This window comes from Meriones unguiculatus, chromosome 9, assembly GCF_030254825.1.
Source record: "Meriones unguiculatus strain TT.TT164.6M chromosome 9, Bangor_MerUng_6.1, whole genome shotgun sequence".
NCBI classification, from domain to species: Eukaryota; Metazoa; Chordata; class Mammalia; order Rodentia; family Muridae; genus Meriones; species Meriones unguiculatus.
In genome coordinates this window covers 51,568,640-51,594,622 of record NC_083357.1, presented here as the reverse complement: position 1 = coordinate 51,594,622, position 25,983 = coordinate 51,568,640, and the positions used below count along the sequence as shown (strand labels likewise).

General features: G+C 52.4%; 1 protein-coding gene across 3 annotated transcripts in view; it reads right to left on the bottom strand.

Moving 5' to 3' along the window:
- Positions 1-4,196: 4,196 nt before the first annotated feature.
- The window catches only part of Zfhx2 (zinc finger homeobox 2), a 35,644-nt gene continuing 13,857 nt past the window's right edge, over positions 4,197-25,983 (bottom strand). For all 3 annotated transcript variants that reach the window (XM_060391187.1, XM_021664524.2, XM_060391186.1), the window contains exons 2-10: positions 17,074-19,154; positions 16,402-16,916; positions 15,701-15,941; positions 14,417-14,491; positions 13,984-14,072; positions 11,965-12,165; positions 11,352-11,478; positions 7,745-11,206; positions 4,197-7,501 (exon numbers count right to left, since the gene is read on the bottom strand). In XM_060391187.1, coding sequence (XP_060247170.1) covers positions 6,534-7,501; positions 7,745-11,206; positions 11,352-11,478; positions 11,965-12,165; positions 13,984-14,072; positions 14,417-14,491; positions 15,701-15,941; positions 16,402-16,916; positions 17,074-19,105 — 7,710 coding nt within the window. In that variant the 5' untranslated portion in view covers positions 19,106-19,154 and the 3' untranslated portion in view covers positions 4,197-6,533. The remainder of the gene's footprint in view (positions 7,502-7,744; positions 11,207-11,351; positions 11,479-11,964; positions 12,166-13,983; positions 14,073-14,416; positions 14,492-15,700; positions 15,942-16,401; positions 16,917-17,073; positions 19,155-25,983) is intronic.

Genomic DNA, 25,983 nt, shown 5'->3' with positions numbered 1-25,983 from the left:
TCTGCAAGACTCTTCCAGCAGCAGTGGATGTCTGATTCCTGGTAGGCAGAGGTTCTAGGCCGTCATCTGGAAGATCTGGAGAAATATCTGGCTTTGGGTAAAGTCAAAGGAGAGACTAGATGGCTCTCAGAGATAAGGCCCACTCCTGGGAAGTAAGCGGCTTTGTTGCCCATGCTGGGCGGAGCTGCTCTGGGCTGGGGGAGTTCTGATACCAACATCTCTGGAGGTGGATGGCAGCTTCAGAAAGGTTTCCGCAGGAGAAGAGAAAGAGGAGGTCTTCAGTCAACACGGTAAGTGGATAGTGTTTAAGAACTGTTTTTCTTCTGCTAGAGAGAAGTCACTATAAGCACCATGAGATTCTAATAGATTGGAAACTTGAAAGTGTGTTAGAGTAATGAGGATGCTGCCTCTGAAGAGGGAAAAGTATAGAATTGGGTATAGCTTAGTGGTAGAGCAGTTGTCTAGCATGTGTGAGGTCTTGGGTTCAATTCCCAGCACTAAAGGGGAAAAAAAAATCTGAAGTGATGCTAGCTGCGTGGTAGGAGCGTGTGGTGTAGCAGAGTCATTCTGAGAGAGCTGGGACAGGTCTCAGATACGTATGGGGCTGAGCTTCCGAGGACAGCAGCTGTCAGTGAACAGCATAGATCATTTCAGATTGATCAGGTTCTGATTTACTCAGTGTGTAGTGTGGTTCAGAAATGCACATTTCATTAATTATCATTTGTGGTACTAGGAATTGAAGCCAGGACTTTTGCGTGGTAGGCAAACACTCTATCCCTGAGCTATGGCCCCTTTTTGCTTCTTATTTTGAGATGAGGTCTTGCTAAGTTCAAGGCCAGCCTTGAGCTAACTCTGCAGTCCAAGCTGTCTTGAATGTGCGAACCTTCAGCCACTCTAGAAGTTGAAATTACTGGTTTGTACCACTAGATTTATCTCAGGCTCCATTTTAAACACTCAGGTAACCCTGATGCAGGTGGAAAACTTTGGGACAGACTGTTGCACGGGATGACCCTCATCTTGTAGGACAGTCAGTCTCATATGAATTTCCCTTGTCTTTGTATTTCTGTGGTTCCTTGACCACCTTCATGGCACACCAATGATGTCTATGTTGTGGGATATATACATTAAAAACATGTGTATGTTGAGTGAGGGCACTTGGTAAAAGTCAGGGAGTTGTGAGGTCCAGTTAGGCACATGTAACTTGTTAGAAAAGTGATTGCAATGGGCAGTAGTCATCACAGAGGACCTTCCTTGATAATGCTTTCAAAGTCCTGCTTCCTTTTCCTCCCAGTTCCAACTGCTGGCTGCTCTGTGTTTCTGAGATTAGGAGCATTGCTTATTGTCCTATGTGCACCAGTGAGATCTGTGTGGATTTTGTGATGAGAGATCCTATTCATCTGTTGTTTTGGAGACCTGGGTTATGAAGTTAGAGTCAGTATACAGGACCAGGACCATGGCCAGATTGGCAAACACCCCAGAACTTGCAGATAGATCATACCATTGCTGAGGCTTGAATCATTTCGTGGGATATATCCAGTATTCTTCAAGTTCAGTGGAGAAGATGTTATGCAGGGTTTTGACATTATTCAAAAAGGACCATAGAGTTATAGATGTGGGGTGACAGTGAGCCCCTGCTGACCATTTCTGTACGTTAGCCGTTGGGCTGGGAAGACTGTGCGTACAGTTGGGTACAGCTGTACTGCTTCCCCACTCTACTTGGGCAGATTTGCTTCTTTCTGTCTTACTTCTGGCCTTTCTTCCTAACTAATTCAGCTTTCTTCTTCACTAACTTCTAGCCAGACACCTCTCTCTCATTGGGGAACTGCAAGAAATCCATTTCATACTAGCAGGGAATAATGCTATCTACTCCATTTCTGTTTGTGTTTTGGTTAGAGGATTAGCTGGGTCTTTCTATATCATGGAGGGAGACAGGGTGTTTACATAAATGAGTCACCTAATCTTGTCACTCCATGTTATGTTTTTGGGAAGTGTAGTGTCTTCACTTGGGCCTAGTGGCACAGGCCTGTGACCTCAGCTGCTCAGGAGGCTGAGGCAGAAAGATCGTGAGTTTAAGAGCTTTCTGGGCTACAGAGCAACTTCAGACCCTGTCTCAAAAGAATGAATTAAGCTAGGTGGCCCATAGCTTTCATCCCAGCACTTGGGAGGCATAGGCAGGCAGATCTCTAGGCCAGCCTTCTCTACAGGGTGAGTCCAGGATAGTCGGGGTTATATATGTCTCAAACCTCCCTCCACCATGAAAAAAAATTATTCCAGCAACCAAGACGTGGAGGCCAGAAGACCCAGAGTTCAGGTCATTCTGAGCTATATAGAGTTTAAGTCTAGCTTAGTGTAAAGGAGATTCTATATCAAGAAGAAGGAGAAGGAGAAGGAGAAGAAGGAGAAGGAGAAGAGGTAATGTGTGGAACTGGGGGGGTGCTGGCGCTTGGTGACAGAGCTCTTGCTTAATGTTCGTGAGGCCTGGATTTGATTTCTAGTAGTAGGCTCTCCAAAGAGGAGCATTTTCTCAGTGTTGTTCTTCTCTTCTTCAAGTTTAACAGACCTTGGTCTAGGCTTTACCATCAGTGTCCTCTCTTAGAATCTTCTGCCTTTATTCGGTAGTGACTGCTACCATAGTACTGTGGCCTTTCTTCCTAATTCAGTCCCCTAGAAATGATAACCTTATAGCTACAGGCTTCTGAGATAGGCCCCCCAACTGTCCAATACCAGGCTTTCCTGTAACAGAGCCCCAGCCCAGGCTACCCAGTTTCAGGGTGATATAATGTTTCCTTGACATCTCATCTATAGACCACAATCATTTATAGCCTTTCCCCCATGAGATATTCATGCTTACCATTAACTGACACTGGTTGGATTTTCCTGAGACTTGCTGTATCTGTGAGCTTTCTCTGTCTCCATTCACATGAGGAAAATTGGCATGTGTGAGGGGTTTACAGGCAAGCACCCTTCCGCCAACCTACAACCACAGTTCCTAGAAGGTGTTGCTTCTTAAGGGCATGAAGGATGTAATCTCAGGGCATATTCATTCTTGCACAAGTGTAAGCCTGTGTGTGTGTGTGTGTGTGTGTGTGTGTGCATGCATTCATCTCCCTGCAGCTCTCTTGGGTGGGGTCTGCTGCTCCTTTTGAGGATGAATTTGATTTGTTGGTGGGGTGCTATACACAGACCTCTGCGTCTATTCATATCCAATTATTATTATTATTAGAGACAGGGTCTCACTGTATAGACCTGGCTGTCTTGGACTCACTTTGTAGATCAGGTTGGCCTTGAGCTCATAGAGATCAGTCTGCCTCTACCTCCAGTCACACCCAGCTTCCTGTGATTACTTTTTATAGGAATAAATGCCTAGATAAGCAAATGTGTTGAAACAGCAGAGTGATGAGAACTTGGTGATCGTGTCTGACACTAAGGAATAGAAAGAAAGCAGCAGCTAGGGCTCTTATGCTTAGAATAATTGACTTTCTCTGTTCTTTGTGTTGTCTATAAAGCTCAGACCAGGGCTAGAGGTTTGGGGTAAGAACCCGTTTGCTCAGTGATCCTGCTGTATATCTGTCCTGTCTGTCTACTCAGGCTTCCGATTCTTTTCATGTTCTTCCAGGAAACTTTGATTTTTGTTCTTGGTTGAGGGCTGAATATGTTGTGACCCTCTTACAAGGTTTAGAGCAAGGCAGGATCGCTCACACCTCCTGACTCCTGACAATGACCTGGAATGAGAAGGCACCTGGGTTTGTGTGCTTCTTCAGGAATGTGTATGCTAGAAATCCGAAGCCATGATGGACTCGTTTTATGAGACCTCCGTTCAAGCTCACTTAACAGACAGACAGGAACACTCATAGGTGTCCCTCTCTCATTCCACAAGATCCTGCTGACTTGATGGCGACCTCTAGCACTTTCCAGACACCAGCCAGGTCCTCTAGCGCGCACCGCTGTCTGAAGCATGCGTGATGCTGTTAAGTATAGCCCGAGAAAGATGGCAGACTGGTGTGCCCTGGAGATGAGTTCACTGAAAGTGCAGTTGCTCAGTCAGTGTCTACTGTTGTGGCTACATAGCGTGGCCCAGGCCAGGGTGTTTGGGTGTAAGAAGTCACAAGGAAGAGGGGCTTCTGGCAGTAGTAGCGTTCATAGTTGAAACTTAATCCAACCTAACCAGACTAAAATGCATGACAGAACACCTCTGATTATCCCAAGGCAGATGTTTACCAAGATTTTTCTTTTAAAGTTCCTTTTCTTTTCTTTTTTTCTTTTCTTTTTTATCTTTTATACACAAGTCACATTCCCAGAAAGCAGAGTGAAAAAAATAAAACAAAACAAAACCAAAAAAAAAACCCAAAAAACAAAAAAAAATACCTTTTCCTCATACACATGCTGCTAAGAAAATACTTTTATACATAGAATTTAACAATTGAGAGAAAAGGTTGGGGGTGTGTGTGGCTGTGAGAGAGGTGCGGAGAGGCAGGGACCAGACCACCACGGGCTAGCTTTTCTCCAGTTGCTGACATCTGTAACTGGCATTTTTGGTATCAACAGGACTGGTTTCATCCTATCCTCAACTGGCTGGAGTTAGGAGTTTCTTAATTATCAAAGTGAATGGTACAGGAGTTTAAGATTCAGAATATGTGGGAACTCAGGATTAAAGCTGACCCTCTCCCTTTCTGCACATAACCATTGCTTTAGTGTTGACTTGTGGCTGGGGGTCTTGCAAAAGCTAAGTCCTAGGGCAGGCTGATGTGTATTAAGTGGGTAACTAACTTAGGAAGCCTGGCTGCTCAGAGTTAAGGGGTGAGATGAAATATCTGAAGGATGTAGGAAACTCTACAGGCCTTTCTTTGCTAAAATAAAACATCTATTAAATCTATTCTGTGCCACTCTGGCTAGATTTGGGGACTGCCAAAATGACCCACTGGTGGTTACACAGGAAGTGAGACTGGATGGGGGAGACCTTCCCTTGGGACACTACTCTTTCGTTGCATCCCCTAGAGAGTAGGTTGTGCTTCAGCTATTCCATTCCTACACACCTCACTAGGCCCTTATGCCTTACCAGACAGGTGTGGACTTTGGGCAACACCTCCAGGAGCTGCTGATTAATGGAGGGGCTGAGCTGGGGGGAGCAGGGTCAAGGGCAGAAGGCTAAGAGGAAAGGCAGATGGGAAGCAGGGAACACTGCAAAGGCAAAGGCGGTCGTAATCAGTAACATGACAGGAGCCCTGGGGAGGAAAATGTAAATGAGAAGGATGGGGCCAGGCAAAAGGTCTCCACGTCTCGATTCCAGAAACCAGAGCTGCCCCCAACATTGCCCCTCTTCCTGGGATGGCCGAGACTCTCACGACACTGGGCTTTCTGGCAGCTGCGAACGAGGGGTCATCTCCGTATTACTAGTTGTGCCTGAGACTGGCACAGCAAGGGAAGGCAGGATTGCCTCCAGGCCTGCAGATCACCAGCACCTAATAGGGACTTTGAGGCATCAGAGCTCAGATTGCAAGAAACTCTCAGATGGGGAAAAGGGGCACAAATGGTAAAACAAAACAAAAACCCCACTTGTTTGATAGGAGTTTTCTTTTCTCTCTATGTTCAAAGTTTATGTTTTTCTTCATTCCTCTGGTCTCCACCTCTCTTTCATGTATGTGCACACTCTCTTGCTCTTGTTTATTTGGTGTGTTTCAGTTTTTTTTTGTTTTTTGTTTTTTTTTTTAAAATTACTTTGGATTTGCCATTGGCGGGCAATGTGGATTCCTGGAGGCTGGGCTGCCCTTGGCAGGGCTAGGGCAAGGGGCAGGCCCGCAGCTGTGAGAGGACCTCTGTGTTTAAAGCCTTTGAGAAAAAGTTACTGCAGTTTCCAGGGTAAGGGGTGAGGGTTGGTAGAGGGCTTCCTGGCAGCGGCTTCCCAGGAGTCCAGGCTGCAAGGGCCCTACCAGGTGAGGAAAGGGGTAGGAGGGAGAGGAGTGGGGGGAGTGAACAGGAGCGCTTCTCCCCCGGACAGCCTCCAGTTTGGTTACTTTTATGGGCTCCCTGCCCATCCCAGGCTCCAACCTTAGGAACCAAGTGGGTTTTTGGAGTTTGTGAGCGGTCTGTGCTCTGGACAAGGGGCAGAGAGAAAGGGGGGGGTGGTAGCTAAGTTGACTTTCCAGCCCCCCTTTTTATCTTGGGTTTTTCTTTTCTTCTTTTCTTTCTTTTGGCGTTTTCTCAGTCAGTATAATAGTATGAAAAAGGTATGTGTTTACAGGGGGAGAGGGCTGGGAATTCAATGGGGGAAGAGAGGGAAAGAAGCAGACATGTATGCCAATGTGGGGTGTGTCTGCGAGGGGCCGAGTGAGGGTCAGAGTGTCTGTGGGATGGGGAGGAGGCAGGACTCTGCTGGAGGTGGGGTGTGTGAAGCCCACTGAGGATGGGAATTGACAGACTCCCATGAGGTGGGCAGAGCTGAAGGTTGGGGTGAGGGATTTGAGTTTCCACCGAACACCCCTTGGGGTGTGAGGGAACCCTGAGGCCCTCTCTTGCCCCCATCTTGGTTTATCTGTTTATAAAGCTAGAAGTGTAGAGGTAGTAGTAGTTTTTGGGTTGGGGTCCGTGTGAGGTAATCTTGCTTCCTCTTTGGCAAAAGCCACAGCAGCCGGGACAGCAGTGGCGCTGTTGGTAACGGTGATGGGGGGGCCACCTGGGGGCGGGGCTGCCTTGCGCCTGTGGGCTGAGGAGCGCAGATGGGAGGCGAGGGCTTCACGCCCACTCAGCAGCACCTCACAGGCCAGGCAGTGGTAGGTGCAGATAGGCACCCGCAATGGGGCGGGCATGGAGGCTCCAGAACCCCGCCCAAAGAAGCAAAAAGATCTCTGGTGGGCAGTGGCTGGGGCCTCGCCGTCAAATGCCATCTTGCACTGGCGGCACAAGTAGCGGTGAGTAACATCCACGGTGGAGATGCCAGCGCTGCCTGTCAGCAGCTCATCGGCTTCGCTACCTTCCGCTTCCCCCAGAGCCTGCAGCTCAGGAGGCTTTGGAGGGGCTGTGGCCGTAGGCTCAGGGACTTGGGATGGTTGCTGGAGGAGGGCATTGGGGAGCAGCCCAATGAGGGTCTGAGGTATCACCGGGTTCATGGGAAATAGCCCCTTCTTCATGCCGTAAAGCTGTTGGAAGTATGCCCCCTGTAACTGAGGGCCAAAGACAGCTGGTGGTGCTGCCCCGCCCGCAGGGGGCAATGGGAATGGCAGGAATTGGCCCCCCAACAGGGCTGGGACAGTGGCTTTCAATGCTTTCAGGTTCTTGAGGGCATCAGTGGAGGAGTTGGTAAGGGTTGCAACTGGCTTTCGCTCACCAGAGACTTTGTCTCCTGAGGGCTCAGTAGCTGGGCCAGGGGAAGGGTCAGTAGAGCTGTTGGTTTGGTTGGACACAGGTCTCTGAGGTAAGGGGCGGCCTGGACCAGCAGTCTGGACCACTGTGGTAGCAGGCAGGACCGAAGTGGCAAGGCCAAGAAGGCCTGAGGAGGCTGCAGGGCCTAGGAAGAGGAAAGGAGTAGTGAAGGGTTAATGGTTCCCAGCTTTAAAGATCTTGCTGCTCCAGATTATTCCTTCTGCACACTCACCCTCTCCCCACCCGGTGGCCATTCTCTCCACTCTCTTTTCTCCTACAGCCTGCTACAAGGATTAACTGCTTGGGGAGAGCCAAGGAGAAAAAGAAGGGCTTGCCATTAGAGGAGATGCTCTCTCCAGCCTAGCTCCTCCCAGCCTTCACAACTCACCTGAATTGAAAGAAGCTATGCTTCCAAGTGGTGGCTGGGCCAGAGTTGGGCCAGGCAAGAGGACTGGAGCCAGACGAGGCAGGGTCGGGGAAGCCCCCAAGGGCACAGAGGCAGGTGTGGTGGCAGGGGGCCCTTTGGGGGCCAGTGGGGCTTCAGGTGCTGGAGCCAGGTCATAGCATTTGCTTTCACTCTTCAGCTGGGCTCGCACTGCCTCCTTGAGCTTGGCCAGGTGCTGGCGAGAGAAGAGGTGGCCTCGACAAGAGACATAGAAGTCATACTTGACATCACAGTATGGACAGTCGGTGCGCTGGGCTGCCAAGGTGCCCTCATTGCTGCTCCCACTCCCTGCGAGTGCTGTCCCCTGCAGTTTGGCTTTCTTTTCCTTGGCACGAGCATTTTGGAACCAGACCTGAATGACTCTCTTGGGCAGCCCGATTTCCTCCCCTAGCACCTCACACTCCTGCATAGTAGGGGTGCGGTAGGCCTCATAGCAGGCCTTCATGATCTTCAGCTGCAGGCTGCTCATCTGGGTCCTATACCGCCGCTGCCCCATTCCATCTGGGACTCCAGTCCCACCTCCTGGTCCCCCACTGGTCCCTCCAGCCCCAGGGGACTCTGGTTCGGCCAGGCTGGAGGCAGATGAATCACTTAGGTCTCCTGCAGACGGACTGCAAGCCTCACTTTCCGGAGATGCCTTAGATGGTTCTTCTGGGCCCTCATCCTCGCTGAGTGCAGGCGGAGGGAGGGGTGGAGGCGGCTCCGGCGTGGGTGCAGTGGCCTCTTTCCCAGGTGGTAGGAACGATAGAGGCCCGGAGGCAGGGGTGACTGTGGGATGGGGGAAAGCAGCCGCTTCTCTCTTTGGGGCTTCCTTCCCGGTCTCGTCTTCTATCTTGCTCAGCAGGAGGTTGAATTTGGGGAAGGGTGCTGGGCTGGGTGTCACAGTGGGTTTGACTGGTGGCCCAGCGACTCCCCCGGGGGTGCTTCGAAACTGACCTTTTCTCTCCCGGGCTCTGGTATTCTGGAACCAGACCTGCACCACTCGCTTTTTGAGCCCCACTTCCTCAGAGATGCGGTCGAGCATCTTCCGTGTGGGGTTGGAGTCCTGCATGTACCAACGGTACAGGATCTCCAGCTGCTCGGGCAGGATGGTAGTGCGCAGGCGCTTGTCTTTCGGAGGTTCACCCTCCCCACCAGCACCTGCTTCACTGCCTGTGGGAGACAGACTGCCATCGTCGTGCTTCCGCTTGAGGGGTGTCCCTGTCACTGACGAGGTGCTGGATGCTACAGGGTTTCGCTCCCCAAACACCAGCAAAGGCAGATCCAGGAGCTGTGCAGGAGCGCTGGGCTGCGCGGACGGTAGGAAATGGAGCCGGTGGTGAGCGGTCAGGAGGTCCTGGCTGGGGAAAGAAATGGCGCACTGGTCACAGGTGTGGGCTGGAGGGGAGGGAGGTGCCTTCCCTTCAGGCTCTTTGCCTTCCGGCCTTGCTGGTTCCGCTTGGCTCAGGTCTTCCACATCTGCGTGTTCCGGTGACGGGCCACCATGTCTCACTGGAGGTTCCAGGTTCCGTTCGTCCACCTCTTCTTCTTCCGCCTCTTCTTCCTCTTCCCCCCTCTCTGGCTCCTCCTCCTCCTCAGGAGGCTGGTCATCATAGCATTTCTTGAGGTGCCGCACTAACTCAAAAACACAGGCGAAGGTGGCGTGGCAGCGCCTGCAGCCGGAGGCGCCCGCAGTGGCTCCGCCGGCTGCCACAGGCCCACCCTCGCAGGCATTTTTGCGGGCTTTCTGGCGGGCATTCTGGAACCACACTACCACCACACGGCTAGCGAGACCCAGGAGACTGGCGAGCCGCTCCACCTCTCCGTCCTTGGGGTAGGCACTGGTCTCGAAGAAGGACTGCAGAGCCTGGGTCTGGAACTCTGTGAACTTGGTTCTAGAGAACCGGCGGCCAGCGGGCACTGTGGGAGGAAGACTCCCTCTAGAGGCATCTTCTTCCTCTGGGGGCCAGTGTCCTCCTGCCAGGCTTCGCTCCTCAGAAGTGTGGATCCCCCCTACTTCAGGCTCTGGAACCACGAATGGGGGGCCTAGCTGGGGAGGTGACTCCAGGGACCCTTCTGGAGGTTTGGGGGGCTCTACGGGGGGCGGGTACAGGCTGTCGTAGCTCTTGCGGAACTGAGCAGCATACCGGCTCAGAGCCTCAAAGGGCAGAAAGCGGCGGTGAACATGTTCCTCGTGCGTCTTGAGGATAAGCATATTGGAGAAGAGTTTCCCACAGGCCCCACAGGCCAGCTTGTCTCCGCCCCCCAGAGACTCTGGGGGGGGAGGCGTCGGGGGAGGGGGCACTGCCTGCTTCCCTTCATTGTACTGAATTACTAACTCAAAGCCAAAATTTTCTAGAAGGGCCTTGGCTGCTGTGCGGGCAGCTTCATTAGGCGATGTGTGGGGCGGTGAAGAGGGCCCTGTTTCGTTCCCGTCTTCAGCTATGAGGGGCCGTTCCCATTCCTGCTCAGCCAGCTCAGCTTTGTGGGGTGCGGGAAGAGGAGGTGGGGTGGCAGCTGGCAGGGACAGCATGGGTGTAGGGCTAGCCAGTGCCAGCTTGGGCCCCACCTTGAGGTCATGGAGGTAGAAGGGCAGAAGCAGCTGCTGTTGCTGGAGCTTAAGCAGTGACTCTGGAACCAGGGGGAAGGGGGGCAGGACTGGCGGGGTGAAGAGAGGGGCTGGGAATCGGTGTAGGTCCAAGGGAGGGGGTGGTGGGGACAAGAAAGGCAGTCCAGACATGAAGCCACTGGGGTCAGGGCCTTTCTTCTCGGTGCCCACCTCGCCCTCAGTCTCTCCTTCCTTGAGCTCTTCTTGGCTTCGCTCTGGTCCTTCAGCCTTGGCATCAGCCTTGGCCCCCCTGGAGCGAGTCTGGTGCAGAACTGATCGCATGTGAATCTCCAGGGTGGAGCTCTGGTTGTAAGACACTCGGCAGACCGTGCACTTGAAGGGCTTGTCTGAAGCAGTCGTGGTGGGTGGTGGGATGCCAGCCTCTCCCCGGGCAGGGCAAGACGGGTCCACAGCAGCCTTCTTCATCTTATGAAGGTGGGAGACAGAGTTATAATGAACCAAGAGGATATTCTTCTGGGTGAAGGACTCCTTACACACGGTACACTTATAGGGCCGAGCAGGGTCAAGGAATTTGTCCAGGGCGAAGTTGGTGGTCTTCCGATAGGTTACAGGGTGGCGAGGGTCAGCTGGGGATGGCTCTGCGGAGCGGGGCTCCCCCATGGCTCCCTCTTCCTCCTCAGCCATGGCGGGTAGAGGAGCCAGTTCTTCAACTTGGGCATCGAGCCGAGGTACTGGAGATGGGGCTGGAGAAGAGGGCTGATCAGGGCTTCCTGAGGGCTTCTCTGGGCCCTCAGCTGGTGCCAGGGGAGGCTCAGATGGAGGATCTGGGCTGGCTTCTGTGGTCAGGTTAGTGCTTTCTACAGGAGACAGAGGAACAGACTGTGTTCGAGCTGAGCCCCGACCACTCAATATCCAAAGCCACTGACTTAAAGGCAGTCATCTTCAGACCCCTCTAAGCCCTTTTCTTCCACTTTGGGAGGTAGGCTGTGTGCCCTTCCTTACCTGCTAACTGGTCCCTGCTGGGAGTAGGTTCTGGTCCAGGAATGGGGCGCTCTAGGCCATCCTCCACAGGGCTGAGTGTGGGTCCAGGCAGCATTTTGGTTGCAAAGGTCATCTCTACAGTTGTGGCCTGTAATGTAGAAGATCTTAGTGGCTTCATCACTACTCCCTGCCCCTAGTGCTATTCTGACAACGCGTTTACTCTGGGCCTGTCCCTGTGCCAAGCTCTCTTCCCCTGGATCCAGCTTCCTGTCTAGACAAACCTCCCAATGAGTTGATGCTTTTCTTTGGATGAGGGACTGGGTGGCTAGCTGCCCGCTGCCCCCAGGCTGAAAGTATCTTACATTGGGGCTACCTGGTTCTGCTATTAACAACTCTCTTCAGGGTTTATTGGAATGGAAGTGAAAGAAAGCCATCGTTGTCTTGTCTAGGAGTAAAGGGAACTAGGCAAGTTTGGTGCTGACAGCCACCCTACCAATTTTCAGCTTCAACTTTCTAGAATGCTGTTTCCCCTCACATCCTCCCCACACACTGGCCTGGAGATTGCTTTCTCTTCGTCTCTTCCTGCATTGCCCTGACAGGACCTTAAGAGCATTTTCCCTCAGCCTGTACTCACCACGAGCAGCAGCTTCTCCACGCACTCGGGGACCACGTTGTGCAGGTGGCTGAGGTGGAAGTGTAGGGCAGGCCGGCCCACCAGCTGCTCCTGGCATAGTGGGCACCTGTATTTGGGCTGCACGGCATGCTGGGAGAGTGTATGAACCCTCACCTGGTCAGACTCTGGGCTCAGGAAGCTGCAGTATGGACAGCAGTATACCTGGGAAATACATATGGGTGGTGGAGGAGTCAGGTAAAGGGGGGGGAGCACCCACTATCTCACAGTTAGTAGGAGTTGATGCAACCCTGTCCCCATATCCAGATTTAGGAGACTGGCCTGATAGGCTCACACAGATCCCAACCACTCCTGGAAGCTGGCCACTCCCTTGGGCTAGGACAAAGGCCCGGCCTAGGTTGCTGTTTTTACTTCCTTCTCTGTCAGTCCCTTCCCACCCCTTGTCCCTCCACCTTGCTTTTTGCTTTCCTTTTGGTGTGTCTTTCCCTATCTCTGATACCCTAGTCCAGTTGGCCCTATACCAGCTTCTGCCCCAAATCTGGCTTTTTTACCCATAACCCACTGCCTATCTTTTCTGTGACATACCTCCTTTCTTATGGGCATTTTCTGAACCCAGAGGTCCCTTATCCAGCCTATTTTGCTTCTTCTAGGTCCCTCAACATCTCCTATAGAGGGGTCCTACCTGTCTGCCCCTGAAGCCTGACTTATCCCTTTCAGGCTCAGCTGCTTGCCATTCTTTTTCCCCTTTCAATCCTTCTAGTCCTGGAATTTGCTCTGTAGATCAGGCTGGCCTCTAACTCCGAGATCCGCCTGTGTCTGCCTTCTGAGTGCTGGGATCAAAGGCGTGCACCACCACCTCCTGCTCAGTACTTCTAATAAAAGCAAATGGTCTTAGCACACTGTGGCCTAGACCTCCAGATAGGCAGAGGCAAAAGAGGCCTGCTGTCACCTAGGTGGACTGTCCAGTAAGCATTTTCCCTGCTGCCTTCCATCAAGCTTTTCTCTCTGGCCTACCTTATTTCCTGTTCCCCTTCACTTTCCCAGGCCTGCATATCAAGGCAGGGGACCCAGAGGCATCATTGAGTGTCTGAGTGGAGGCTGGGAAGCTGGAAAGCCCAGGAGAGCAGGCATCTCAAGACCAGAGACTTGGATCTCTTCAGAAGCAGCACTTTAGGGACCATAAGGCTAAGCTGCTCCTGAATCCTGTCAAGCCCAAGTCCTGGGGTTTGGGGGCATGTGGGGCTTATCAGTGAGTCCTTTAAAGGAGGGGAGACTAGGACAGTTCTCTCAGGCTTACAGCCCTCAAAGAAAGGAACATCCTACTGGCTGGCCTGTGAAGCTGCTCTTCCATTTTGCGACTCCTCCCTCCTCCTTCCCTCCCTGGCATCTACCTCCAGTCTTTCCTACCCTTAATACAGTTTCTCTCTTGAGAGAAATTTATTTCCTCAAGTTCCTGCCATCCTTTCCTGTCATTCTCCACCACACCCCCTCCCTTCTTTTTCTTGGCTGTCCTGGAATCACTCTGTAGACTGGGCTGGCCTCAAACTCACAGAGATCCGCCTGCCTCTGCCTCCTGAGTGCTGGGGCTAAAGGCGTGCGACATCATCACTTGGCCCCTCAGTCCCATCTATGTTCAGTCTTACAGGTGGCTCTCTTCCTTGTGTGCTGAACATACAGAACTGGCCCTGCATGGAATTTCTCGTATGGTATTCTGAATTAAATTAGACACAAGCATGACAAATACCTTTAGAGCAGCGGCTCTCAACCTTCCTAATGCTGTGACCCTTTAATACAGTTCCTCATGTTGTGCTGACCCCCAACCATAAAATTGTTTTTGTTGCTACTTCATAACTGTCATTTTGCTACTCTTGTGGATTGTAATGTAAATACCTGTGTTTTCTGATGGCCTTAGGTGACCCCTGTGAAAGGGTTGTTCAGCCCCCCTCAAAGGGGTCACGCATGACCCACAGATTGAGAACCACTGCTTTAGAGTAAGAGATCTCAGTAAAGACAGGCCCCCACCTTCATCATCCCAGTTTCTCCAGTTCTGACCATGATCTGGTTCACACTGTCTCTGGGAGGGCCAGCTCTGTCCTCTGTCCCTTCAGAAGCTGAGGATGAGAGGAAAGAAGGTTAAAGGACTCCGTAGTCCCTCTCCCCTTCTGCACACCCCTCTACTAAGAGCAAGCTTTCGGGGGAGGAAGTGGGCTTCAGAGAATGGTGAATGGTGACATGTGGCAGGGATCACTTCTGGGCCAGCCAGCACTGGCTTTTCAAAGAAAGCAGAGATGTCTGGGCTGATGCAGACTCTCCTGTCTCCCTTTCCCTTCCTTTGAAGTTTTTGCTCCTTCGGGGAAGGAGGTTTTGGGGGTGCTTGGGTTTCTGAAAAGGCCCATCAACATGCCAGTGTGCACAGTGAGTTGTGTGGGGAAAACGGGTCAGAGGAGCAGCTTACCCAGTTGTTCTGTCTTGTTCTGGCCATCTTTCTCAGAGGTGGGTGGCTGAGCTAAGGGGGTGTCAGGAGCCTTCCCTATATGGGACAGACAGAGAGTCAGCATAACTCTCTCAGTGAAACATGGGGGAAGGAGGGAGGACATGGGGCAGAGGAAGCAGGACAAGCAGGCAGTTGGTAGAGAAATGGCTGAGTGAGTCAAGAGGCAGGAAAGGATGGAAAGCCACCAGAAGAAACACAGGTGAAAGTGAAAATCCCACTAGTAAAACAGGAGGGCATAAGTGAACCATAGGGCAAGCCTAGCACCCCATCCCTGGAAACGAGCCCCACAACTGGACTGACTGAACTTGGCCTGCTGGCCTGACTGACCCTGGAAAAGGGAAGCCCCAAAGCTGTAGTGGGAGGGGCGCTGTAAGCGCTGAATGAAGCTGTGGCTGTAGCGAACAGGAGGCGATGGGCAAGGAGATTACCACTCACGTAAGAATTGACAGATGTGTAGGAATTTATTTTCGGTGGCAGCCTAATTAAAGTGTTAAAAGTTCCTTAACTCCATTCAGCCTTGCGCCAGGATCGTTAGCTATTGATCCGGGCCCCTCCAGCACTTAACTCCAGCCAGCGTATTGGCAATTCAATTAGCACCAGTCAATGCTGCCTGTTCCTGGTTCCTGCTGCCCTGCCCTCACCCTTGCCCACCGCTGGCCTCTCCAAAGCCTGGATGCCCATGCCCACCTCTGACAGCCCCTTCCAGGCTCTCCTGCACCCTCTGGATCAATGGCGCTTGGCTGGCTGTTCCTGGCCTCTGCTGCCTAAGGGGGTCTCAAAAGCCCAGCCTTGGGGCTGAAGACCTCCTAGGAGACAGGAAGAGGCTGGGAAACTTGTTAGGGCCTCTTCCCATCCCTATTGCCTTTGAACCATGCCCACAGCTTACCATTGCCTTTCAACAAGTCTGGCCTGTTACATTTGTGATCTTCTTTTGCCCACCACCCTGCACAACCAATAAAGCTGAGACACTAGTTGCTACTCAGACTCACCGGGTGATTCCGCCTCAGTGTCTTCCTGTCCTTCACTCAGCCAAATCTCTGTTCTCTCCCATCCTCCAGTAATCTCTTGCTCTGCTCCTTGCCTTGCTCCCTGATCCTGGAGCCCCCACATCCTGCTTTCCCATTCTTCCACACCGTTAGCACTACCTGCTGTTGATGGCTCACGACCCATTTCTCCTTCCTGTGTCACTCCCCTGCATCTGCTGCCTCCTGCCCAGCCCTTATTCTCCTGTTCCCTCTTCCTCACCAGGAGTTCGGAGCCGCCCATGGCTGAAGCTCAGGATGCTCTGAAGAGCGGAGAGTCCTTCTTCGGCTGTTGGGCCGTTCTGTAGCAGTTGCAGACGCCTCTGCGCCTGGGCGTCTCGGTGGGCAGGTGTACGTAGGTGCTGCAGCACGGCTAAGCGGGAGGGTGTGTCCCAGGCACACAAGAGGCATCGGTAAAGGCCCGGCTCTGGCCCTGCCTCTGCTCCCTCCATTTCCAGCAGGAACTAGAACCATGGAAGAGGCTGGCTCAGATGTAGAAGGGGCGCCTCCAGATCTCTGGGGACCCTTCCTCTTCACTGAACTCTCTAATTCCTGAGTGACCTCCCTCTGCCCTTCTATAGCATCTATGTATCACTGCTTATTCTCTCAATTTCCCCTCTCTGTCTCCTACCGATGCCCCGAGTGTGGGACCGCAATCTGCTGCTGTCCTCTTGCACTCTTGGGTAACATGATGGGCTAGACTGAGATGGACTCAGCCCTTCCTGTATATGCCGGAACGGCCGAATAAAAGTCCGTTTCCTCCCAGTCCTGACCTTTGGTCTTTCTCCAGGTCTGTGTTACCCTGGCACATACACTGCCCTGTTGTTCATGTCTATCACCCCGGGCTCCTCCCCGACCTCTCTCCTCTGTACCCTTCCACCCTGTCCTCTCTCCCGCTCCCATCCTCTCCTGCCTGCACTTCACCTTATAGATCTGGCTGTTTTCCTCATGGGCTGACCCGCGGGTGTGCAGCTGCATCTTCTCCTTGCTGTTGGACTCAAAGTCACAGATGTTGCAGCGCAGGTGAAGGGGGGAGACAGAACCATAAGACGCCCCATCCCCTAGGGACAGTGGGGAAGGGGCACCCATGGCTCCGCCCCCCTCCCTGAGGTGGGCCGCCAGCTGGTACTTCTGAGTATGTTTATCAGTCTTCAGGTGGAGCTGGAAGTTGGCCTTGAGCTGGGTACCATAGCAGCAGAGCTTGCAGCGGTGGGTGTCGCCAGCTACCTCCTTCCACTCGGCTTCCGGGAGGCTGCGGCCGATGCTGCAGTGGTAGAGCAGCAGCTCCAGGCTGTCTGTGCTGAAAGCTTGGCATACCAGGCATCGGAACACCTTCGGGGGCGGGCTGTCATCTGGGGCTGGGGAGGCGGGCAGGCCGTCGGAGGAGCCCAAGAGCTGACTCGGGGGCAGGTGGGTCTCAGGCGAGAGGCTGCCAGGGGCTGGGGGACAGAGACAGATCAGCGGCTAAGGGAGAAATGAGGGGGCACTAACCAGAGTAAACTATGTTTATCTAAGTAAGGGGGGGCGCTTTGGGAGAAGGCAAGGAACACGTCACGGTTGGGTAGGGAGCAGCCGCAGCAGAGGAAGGCAACTCACCAGTGGGGGGGAACTTGCGGGCGGGTGCTCCGAGGTGGTGGAAACCATTGAGAAGCAGCTGGGCTTCAAGGGGCTTGTCTGGCCTCAGCCCAGGCCCAGGCATGGGTGTCTGAGGCTGTCCCAGGGTCTGGGGCCCAAAGTACTGGAAGAGTTCGGGAGGGTTGGTGGGGGCAGCCCCCGGTGGGGGAGGAGGTCCGGGCCCCACCAGCCCTGGGGGCAGGCCGAGCGGCAGCCCCTGGTGCAGCAACAGCACGTTCTGCATGTGTTTCTCGGAGGTCATGTGGATGCGCAGGTTCCGGGAGATGTTGGTCTCGTAGCTACACACCTTGCACTGCCAGGATGATTTGGTCTTGGGCTCTTTATCGCCTCCGGAGGGGGGTGGGAGGGATGCCTCCGGAGGACTTCCCTGCCCCCCGGGCCCGGCCTGGAAGCCCTGCAGGTTGGCCAGGTGCTTGTCAGACTGCATGTGGATGCTGAGGTTGCCTTTGGTGGTCGTGGAGTAGTTGCAGACGTCACAGCGGTAGGGCTTGTAGCCGCAGTTGTAGCTCTCTCCGCGAGCGAGGCGGGGGTGGGCACCGCCGGCGCTACAGTAGCTGCAGTGGCTGTTGCTCTCAGGGTGCTTCTCGCGCATGTGCACATCCAGGGTCTGCTGGTACTTATAGTGCCAGTTGCACTTGGGACACTTGAGGGTCTTGCAGGAGTTGCGAGAGTGTAGCAGGGACATGTGGCTGGACAGGCTGAGGCCCTGGAAGGCCGCGGGGGCTGGAGTGTAGTCATCGACCAGGCGACAGGACGGAGGTGGGTCACTGGGGTCTTCAGGAGAGCCTGCTGGAGCTGGGAGCACGGCCACCTCCCTAGAGGCGGGTGAGCTTTGGTTGAGTGGGAGGCAGAGCCCTCCATCTTCTTCTTGGCCCTCAGGGAACCAGTCTGGCCCCGCCTCGCCTCTTGATACCGGCGATTCTTTGGCTTGGGTTGGGCTGGGGTCCCAGGTGGCTAGGGCTGTGGGTGGGGATGGTGGGCTGAGGGCCATGACCTCTTCAGAGGGGAGAACAAGGGCCTGGACCTCTGCTTCTGGGGGGCCGTCCTCAGTCTGGGCTCTGTTTGTCTCCATGGTCACTGTGCTGTTGTCAGACACTTCAGAAGGGCAAGTAAGAGGTTTTGGTTCCAGAAAGCTTAGGGCGGCCATGCTGCTGTCATCACCCTCCTGAAGTATGGCTGGTCTGCCCCGCAGGCCTTGGTGGTGGGCAGGGGTAAGCTTCACTCCGTGAGAACGTGTGTGCCTAATAAAGTCCTGTGGCCTGCCGAAACCCAGGCGGCATGGAAGGCAGATCCAGAACAGTGCCCTGTGGTCTCCCCATCGGCTCCCCACGGAGCCATCTTTGGGATCTTCGGTTGGGTTTGGAACCAGCTGGTAGCTCCAGAAGGATCCATCCCTTCCCTCACAGGCGGCCAGAGATGGCGCTGAGGTATCACGGGACAAAATTTGGTCAGAAGAGCTAAAGCCTTGGATTGGGTCAAAGCCATGTTGGATGTGAAGGGTGGTAAGGTGTGAGGGGAAGTGGGCAAGGAGGGGCGGGCTGGGCTCTTCCTTGACACTTGCCTCATCCCAGGGAAAGCCCTTTGGTAACGAGAGTTCACTGCCCCCTGGCAGGGATGGCTTGGCCAGCAGGTAGGCCTTACCTCCAGCTGTAAAGAGTAAGTGGTTGCTCAGGTCCACAGGAAGGGTTCCTTCTTCCTCTTCCTCCTCCTTTTCCACCCCAAGGTCCTTTGGTGGGATGTGCCCACAACCAGGCTCTTCTTGGGGCTCTCCAGTCTCCTTTGGTGGAACAAGGCCAAAGCCTGACTCTGGAAGCTCCCCGCCTGGCCCTGAGGACCTTATGCTTTCAGAGGTGGAGGGGGCATCAGGGGGATCTTTGGTGACAGGACCAGAGGTGCCGGAGGAGGAGGAGGAGGTCTCTGGAGGTGGGGATGGAACATCGTGCCCAGGGGAAGGAACAGTACTGGAGGAAGAGGCTGAGTTAAGGGTAGCCATGGTAGACGGAGGGCTGCTGAGGGTTCATTTCAGCGTGACAGCCAGTACCCTGCAGGGAAGCATGGAGAAACAGTGCCGTAAGATGTCAGGGTCCCCCGGCAAGACTGAATGTCTGGGCTTTCTAGCTCTATGATGGTCTCTGAACACCAGACTCAGGTGCCCTCATGCCAACTTGAAGCTTCACTCAGCCGAACGGGCTTAAAAACTAGTGTGTCTAAGATTAGCATTCACTACTGCTTTCCAAACCAGCTCTTCTCTGTCTTGCAGTGTCAGATTTGGTACCTTCTGCTTAGGCACGCTCACCCTATGCTCTGTGACATTCCACAGCAAGCTTCAGGATGCTTCAGACCCCTCACTCACCATCTTCCTCACCAGGGTCATCTTGGACACAACACTGTCATCTTTTTGAGCGAACGCAACAGATGGACTGCTCATTTCCATCTCCGCTGTCTCTAGTCTCCATCAGACAGCCAGAAATGATCTCTTATATTCATTTGTGTCCTCACCACCTTGTTCACTTTTTACAATCTGTTCTAATTCTAGGTTACAATGAAACATTAACTTTTACGTTAAAAACTTTTCTTCTCTGAGATAGGCTTTCACGTAGCCCACACTGCACTGGAACTTCTGATTCGCTTACTCCCACATCTACTAGATTATAGGGGTGCCCCACCACACCCAGTTCATGAAGCTCTTGGGGTTGTGCCCAGGGCTTTGTGCCTCCTAGCTATGTCCTCAGCCCTCCCCTTCAGAGTTGCCTTAAAAACATTACTTGTGTGAACATGTGTGTATGTGTATGCCATGGCACAAGTGTGGAGATCCGAGAACAGCTTGTGGGAGTCCGTTCTCTACTTTTACTGTGCGGGTCCCAGGGAGGGAACCTACTTGGTAGCAAGCACCTTTACCACTGAGCCATCTTGTCAGCACTCGTAACTGTCTCTAAAACAGGTAGCTCATACTACATTCTACTTAAAAACCCACCAGGAATTCCTCATTGCACACAATAAAGTCCAGATTCTTTCTCCTGATCTGCAAAGGCCTACCAGCCAGAGAGCCCCTCTTCACAGTCTCTAAGCCGTCTTGTTTTAGCCCACTGGCCAGCCGGCCAGCCTTTCCACCCCTGTCTTTCTCCACACAATTCCCTCTCCCTCTCTTTCTTGGTCCTCATTCCTGTTTCTCAAACAAACCAGCTTCATGCCTACTTGGACCCCTTGCCATTCATGTCATCCTTCAGCAGACCCTACCCCAGATTATTCTGGGCACCAGCTAAAGTCTTATCATGTCTCCCTTCATCTTACACCATTCTCAAGGTTTAAATCATCTACCAGTGGGAACAGGGCTCCAAAATGGTGGGGACAGGAACAGCTTAGCTCATAGAATGACCGCCTAGCACTCATGAAGTCTAGGGCTCAGTTTTCACCTCTGCATCACTGCGGGTTGGATTCCAGTACTCTGGCAGGAGGATCAAGAGTGCTGGCTTCATAACGAGTTCAAGACCAGCCTAGGATATGTGAGGGTGAAGATGGGGAAAGCTGTCAAGCCTTCCTCAAAATTATCAGTCCCCCAAGCATCCTTCTAACTCCTCTCCCACAGTCTGCACCACAGCTCTCTTGTGGTAAAATGTCTAATGTTCAGGCCACACTGCTTCAGAGAAAGGGTGGGGGGATGGCTTCTTGAACCCTCATTTCCAGATTCCCAGATTTGATATGGGTCCAGGTGCCATGTTGCCTTCAAGACGATTCCCACTTCACTTCCCTCCTCCTCCTGGGAGTCCAGCTTGGCTAGAGTCAGAACCTTCAAGGAATTCCTGAGGGGCAGGATTAGTATGCTAATGAATGTAAACAAGTACCTGGTAAGAAAACGGTCGAAGAGAGAAATCAAAAAGGGAAGTGATGAAACTGGCTGGGGTTGGGGCTGAGTGCAGATTTCTAGTGAAGTAGATAGAAGGAAGCCCAGGCTTCGTTGGAGAAGGGCGTTCCTCCTAAGGATCCTTGGTGGGACAGAGGAAGTAAGTTTCTGGTTTGTGAGGGTTCAGTCATTTCCACAGGTTGGGCCCCTCAGCATGTTATTCCCAACCTGATAGATCTCACCAGCTTCAGCAGCCCGGCTTACAAGTATTCATCCCTCTCTTGGCTCTCACAGGGCTCCATCATGGTTCAGAGGCCAGTGAAATAGGCCCCGACCCTGGAGTAACTCCCAGGCCCTGTCTCTCTGAAGCTTAATTCTCCCAACTAGAAAAGGACCACTGACTGCTAAGTAGAAATCAAAGGGGCTCAGCTTTGGGCCAGCCTGTGGGTGAGACCCACAACAAGGCAGGGTAGGTCAGCTGGCGGCTGTTTAAAATTGCAAATCTCTTCCCTATCTCCCAGCCTACCCCTCCTCTCCAGGAAAAGATTTCAATTGCAAATTTATGTCTGCATCATGCACCCCCACCTGCTCCCCTAGCCCCTTTCTCCTCAGTGCTTCTCTCATCACACACCATTTATTAGACTTTTGTGGTCAGGGTGCTCTGTAGTTTTACCCCTTCCATTTCCCCCTTCTGTCTCCTCTCTCTGAACCTCTAGGTCGTTTTTGTTCTTTCTTTCCTTGAACTGGAGATAGCCTCTAAAAGTCAGCGCCCACCTACCTGCTACCCCTAGGCCAACATTCACATCCACCCTGTCCCATTTCTGCTTGTGGTCCTGGCATTTCTTAAGAGTAGCTCTCCCGTGGGGCAAGTCTCCGATGGGGGGAGGGGAAGAAGGCAACAGTCACGGACCCTGACATTACAGCTCAGGAGGAATGGAAGGGAAGGCGGCTGGTGTTCTGGAGGTAGGGGATAGTAAAGGAAAAGGCTGGGCCTCTGCAGAGCAGAGGGGCTGCCTAGCAGCCAGTGGCAGCCGTGTGATTAGAGCGGAGATTGATGTGGAGGGGCGCCACAGACGGCAGAGAGAGTCAATAAAACGAGAGGATCGCATTAGAGGCGACAGGGAGAGCTTTAAATTACAAGGCTGCTGCCACCACGGGGGATGGAAGGAGGGAGCCCTGGAGCCAAGGGAGGGTGGAGAGTTCTGAGGGTGTAGGAGCCCCGAAGATGGATCGTCAGCTCCAAAACGGCCCTCAGTCTCGGGAGCTCCCTTCCTGCTCTTCTGTTCTCCCATCCCTGTCTAGTGCTCCAGCTCTGGTGAGGTGGAGAGGAAGGGATAAGGGAAGGCTGTGCAGAAAACATGCTTCCCCCCCCCCCCAGGAACTGTCAGTTTCCTCTTCCACCAGGTTTTCCTGTCTGCCTGTTCCCTGGAAAGGAAAGCCAGCCTGGGAGTGCTTTCAAAGCTATTGCTGTCCTACAAACACAACTGACCCAAAGAGGAAGGCAGACAAGAGAGAGACAGAGAGATCAGGAGCCAGAAACAGAAAGGCTTGGATTTGAGGCTGCAGAGCACAAGCGAAAGATCTTTAAAGCAGGCTTTGAGACCCTGCAAGATGCGAAAGTGAGAGACATCTAGAGAATTCCTAGAGCCAGGGGCAAGGGGAGAGCACTGAAATAGAGTTACAGGAAGGAGAGACGCAGCCCTCATTCTCAGGCCAGGGAGCCCAGGCTGGCCCACACAGTTTGAGGTCATGGCAGCCAAGTACACTTCTGTCTAAGCTCCTCTAGGATGGGACTAGGAGGAAAAGAAACACCACTGCTCCCTGGTGGTCACAGGGGGAACATCGCCGAGCCCCAGCTCCCCTCTAAAAAGCATAAGCAAAACCTGCCCCTCTCCATTTCCTTGGGCCCAGTAAAGGACAAAGGGTTTTGCAGCAAGGTCTGTCACAGGACAGCATTACGTTTGCTTAAAATCTTCACATAATGATTTTCACATCAGCTTTCCAAACATTTCCAAACCAGCCTTCAGCCAGTCTTCCCTTAGAGGCAATTCATGAGCTCTCTCTCTCTGTGTGGGTGGGGTGTGTGTGTGTGTGTGTGTATAGGCAGTCTCGGGTAGCCCCGGCTGGTTACATTGTGTGTGTGTGTGTGTGTGTGTGTGTGTGTGTGTGTTGTCCTAGGGGCTGTACGCCAGGCAACAGCTCTAGCAACAAGACACTCCCAGTCCTGAGCTTTACCTCTTAAAGTGGAAGAGCACGGGCTAAGACCCATGCAGACCAAGATCACGCTGGCTCCACCACTCACCAGCTGTCAACGCTGGCAAGCTGCTTACCCAGAGGATTTCCTCATGTAGAAAAATGGGGGTGATGACATGTGGACCAAAAGGCAAGATAAAAAGTACATGGCCTGGCAGTCAGAGAAGCCTGGCTCCTCCCCTGGAGCACAGCCCTGTGTCTGGGAGGAGGACCCCTCCTGCTTGGTCTCTTCATGAGAGTGGAATAGGTGGGCAGGGTCACACCCAGGCGCTCCAGCCCCACACTTCACATGTCTGGTCGTTTCTTTCCTTTTTTTTTTTTTTTTTTTTAAACAGCATCTTGCAAGCCCAAGCTTCCAGCAGACTACCCATGATCCTCCTGCCTCAGCTTCCCAAGTGGGATTACAGGCATGGGTTACCATACATGTCTGGCAGAGCTCCAGCTGTACTTAGCCTTCGTTTATGTTTTTATTTTTTGGTGCTGGGGATTAAACTTGGGGGCTTGCAGATGCTAGGCCAGGACTCTGTCTCCAGCTCTTGGCTGCTGGGTCTGGAGGCACTCATAATCTCAGAGCAAAAGGAGGGTGCTTTCCCTAGCTCACTAGGTGAGCAGCTAATACGGAGGCCTGAACTTTTAGGCCTCTCTCTATATTTACTTTTTAATGGATTCATTTACTTTTGTGGTTGTAGGGACTGAATTGAGGGCCTCAGGAGCCAAGCACTCTCCCACTGAGCTACATGTGCAGATCTTTTATTTTAAAGATATGTTTTTACTATTTTAATTACGTGTATGTGTGTGTGTGCAGGTACTAATGGAAGCCAAAGGCATCAGATCCCCTTTGGATCTGAAGTTACAGGCAATTATGAGTCGTGAGATATGGGTGCTAGGAATTAGGTCCTCTGCAAGAGCAGTAAGTACCATCTACGCCCCCCCCCCCTTTTATTCTGAGACACAGTATCATCATGTAGTCCTGGGAAGGCTGTCCTTGAACTATGTTTATGTGTTTGTCTATGAGTGATCCTCCTGCCTCTGCAGTCCAAGTGCAGGAATTAAAGGTGTGTGCTAGATGCCCAGACAGCCCCTCCTTTGATTTTATTATTAATTTTTAAAAGAAAATTTCAATCTTATTCTAAAAATATTTTCTTTACTCTCTCTCTCTCTGTGTTTGTATGTGTGTGTGTACAGCATATACAGGCACCCAATGTGGGTCTACAGGCCTGGTGACAGGTGCCTTTATGCACGGAAGCATACCGCTTGCTAGCCCTCTTTTTCTGTTCTGAGACGGGATCTGATGAAGTTGTTCAGGATGGCCTTGAACTCTGTAGCCCAAGCAAGCCCAAAACTTGTGCTCCTCCTGCTTTAGCCTCCCAAGTCCTGAAGATCACAGGCCTGCCTGTGCTTTTAGACCCAGCTTTCCTTACACTTAAAACAGTAATTTCTTGCTCTCTCTCTTTAAATTTTACCCTGAGCTTAAAAGGAAAATTAAGATGCACTACCCTAGCTTCCATTTTACCTTTCCTACTCATCTCTCCAACCTCATGAATATTTAAAAAGTGCTTACTTTGTGTAAGATTAATTTATTTTTTCTAAAAGAGAGGGGGAAATGAGTACAGAGGAAAGTGAAAGAAGCAAACAGAAGAAATGCCATAGAAGAGGACAAAGAAAGAGACAGTTAAGGCTGAGAAAGAGATGAAGATGCCATTGTGATTTGCATATGTAAATATTGCAATCTTCCAGACTAGGTGGTCAGCTATCCGCTAGGCAGAGGTAGGCGGCTGGGAGGCTACTTTGTACCTTGCAAGATGCTTAAGGTGGGCTTGAGGGAAGTCAAGGAGATGTGTGTGTGTGGTGGTGGTGGGGCTTAGAAGAAGAAGGAGGTGGGTGGGAAGGAGATGGGGTGAAAGTTAGGTTGTGGGCTAAAGCCACACACATAAACATGGGCACGATTTCTGAGGTATGTTCAGCTCGGAATGTAGGGGTGGGTGTTCAGAAGAACAGCACCTGCCTGAACATTTCCTTGATGATCCAGATGTTAGATGTCCTAGGACAGTAGCACAGGGCTGCTCTGCTGCACAGGTCTGTATGACCACTTGAAAAACTATGTATGTGTGTTTATCTATGAGGGAGCCAGAAGAAAGGGTGTTGGGTCCCTCCAGGAGCTGAGATCTGGGCAGCTGTCAGCTGCCCAACACAGGTACTGGGAACTGAGGTCTGTTAGAGGAGCAACACTGCTAACTGCTGAGCCCTCTCCAGTCCCCCTGTGTGAGTGCTGGGGAGATTCCGAGGGCACATGTTCCACATGCCTCAAGTCTGGATGGTCACAGGAAACCAGCTCAGAACCCTTCTTTTGTAGGAGCACTTGGAAGGGAAGGGGCTGAGGCTAGTGCCCTTAAACCCAGACAGGCTAGCTCTGGAAGAATGCCTCTGTAAGGCCTGTATGTGTTTTCTGGTTCTCTAAGTTGATGTGAGCTAATGATGCCATTTGAATACTATTGTAACAGCTTCCCCTACAATCCCACCAACCCAAGAGACTGCGGCAGGAAGACTCCAAGCTCGGACCTGTCTGGGCTCCAGACTGCCTCAGAATGACAAGTGCCAAGCTTGGTGGTGGATGCATGTAAACCCAGCACTCAGGAATTGGAAACTCAGGGCTAGGAGTTCAAGGCCAACCTTGTCTATACAAAGTTACATAAGTCTCAAAACACCAAAAATAAACACATAAATAAAAAATACTTAATAAAAGGCAGCTATAGGAGGATATACTCCAGTGGTAAAAC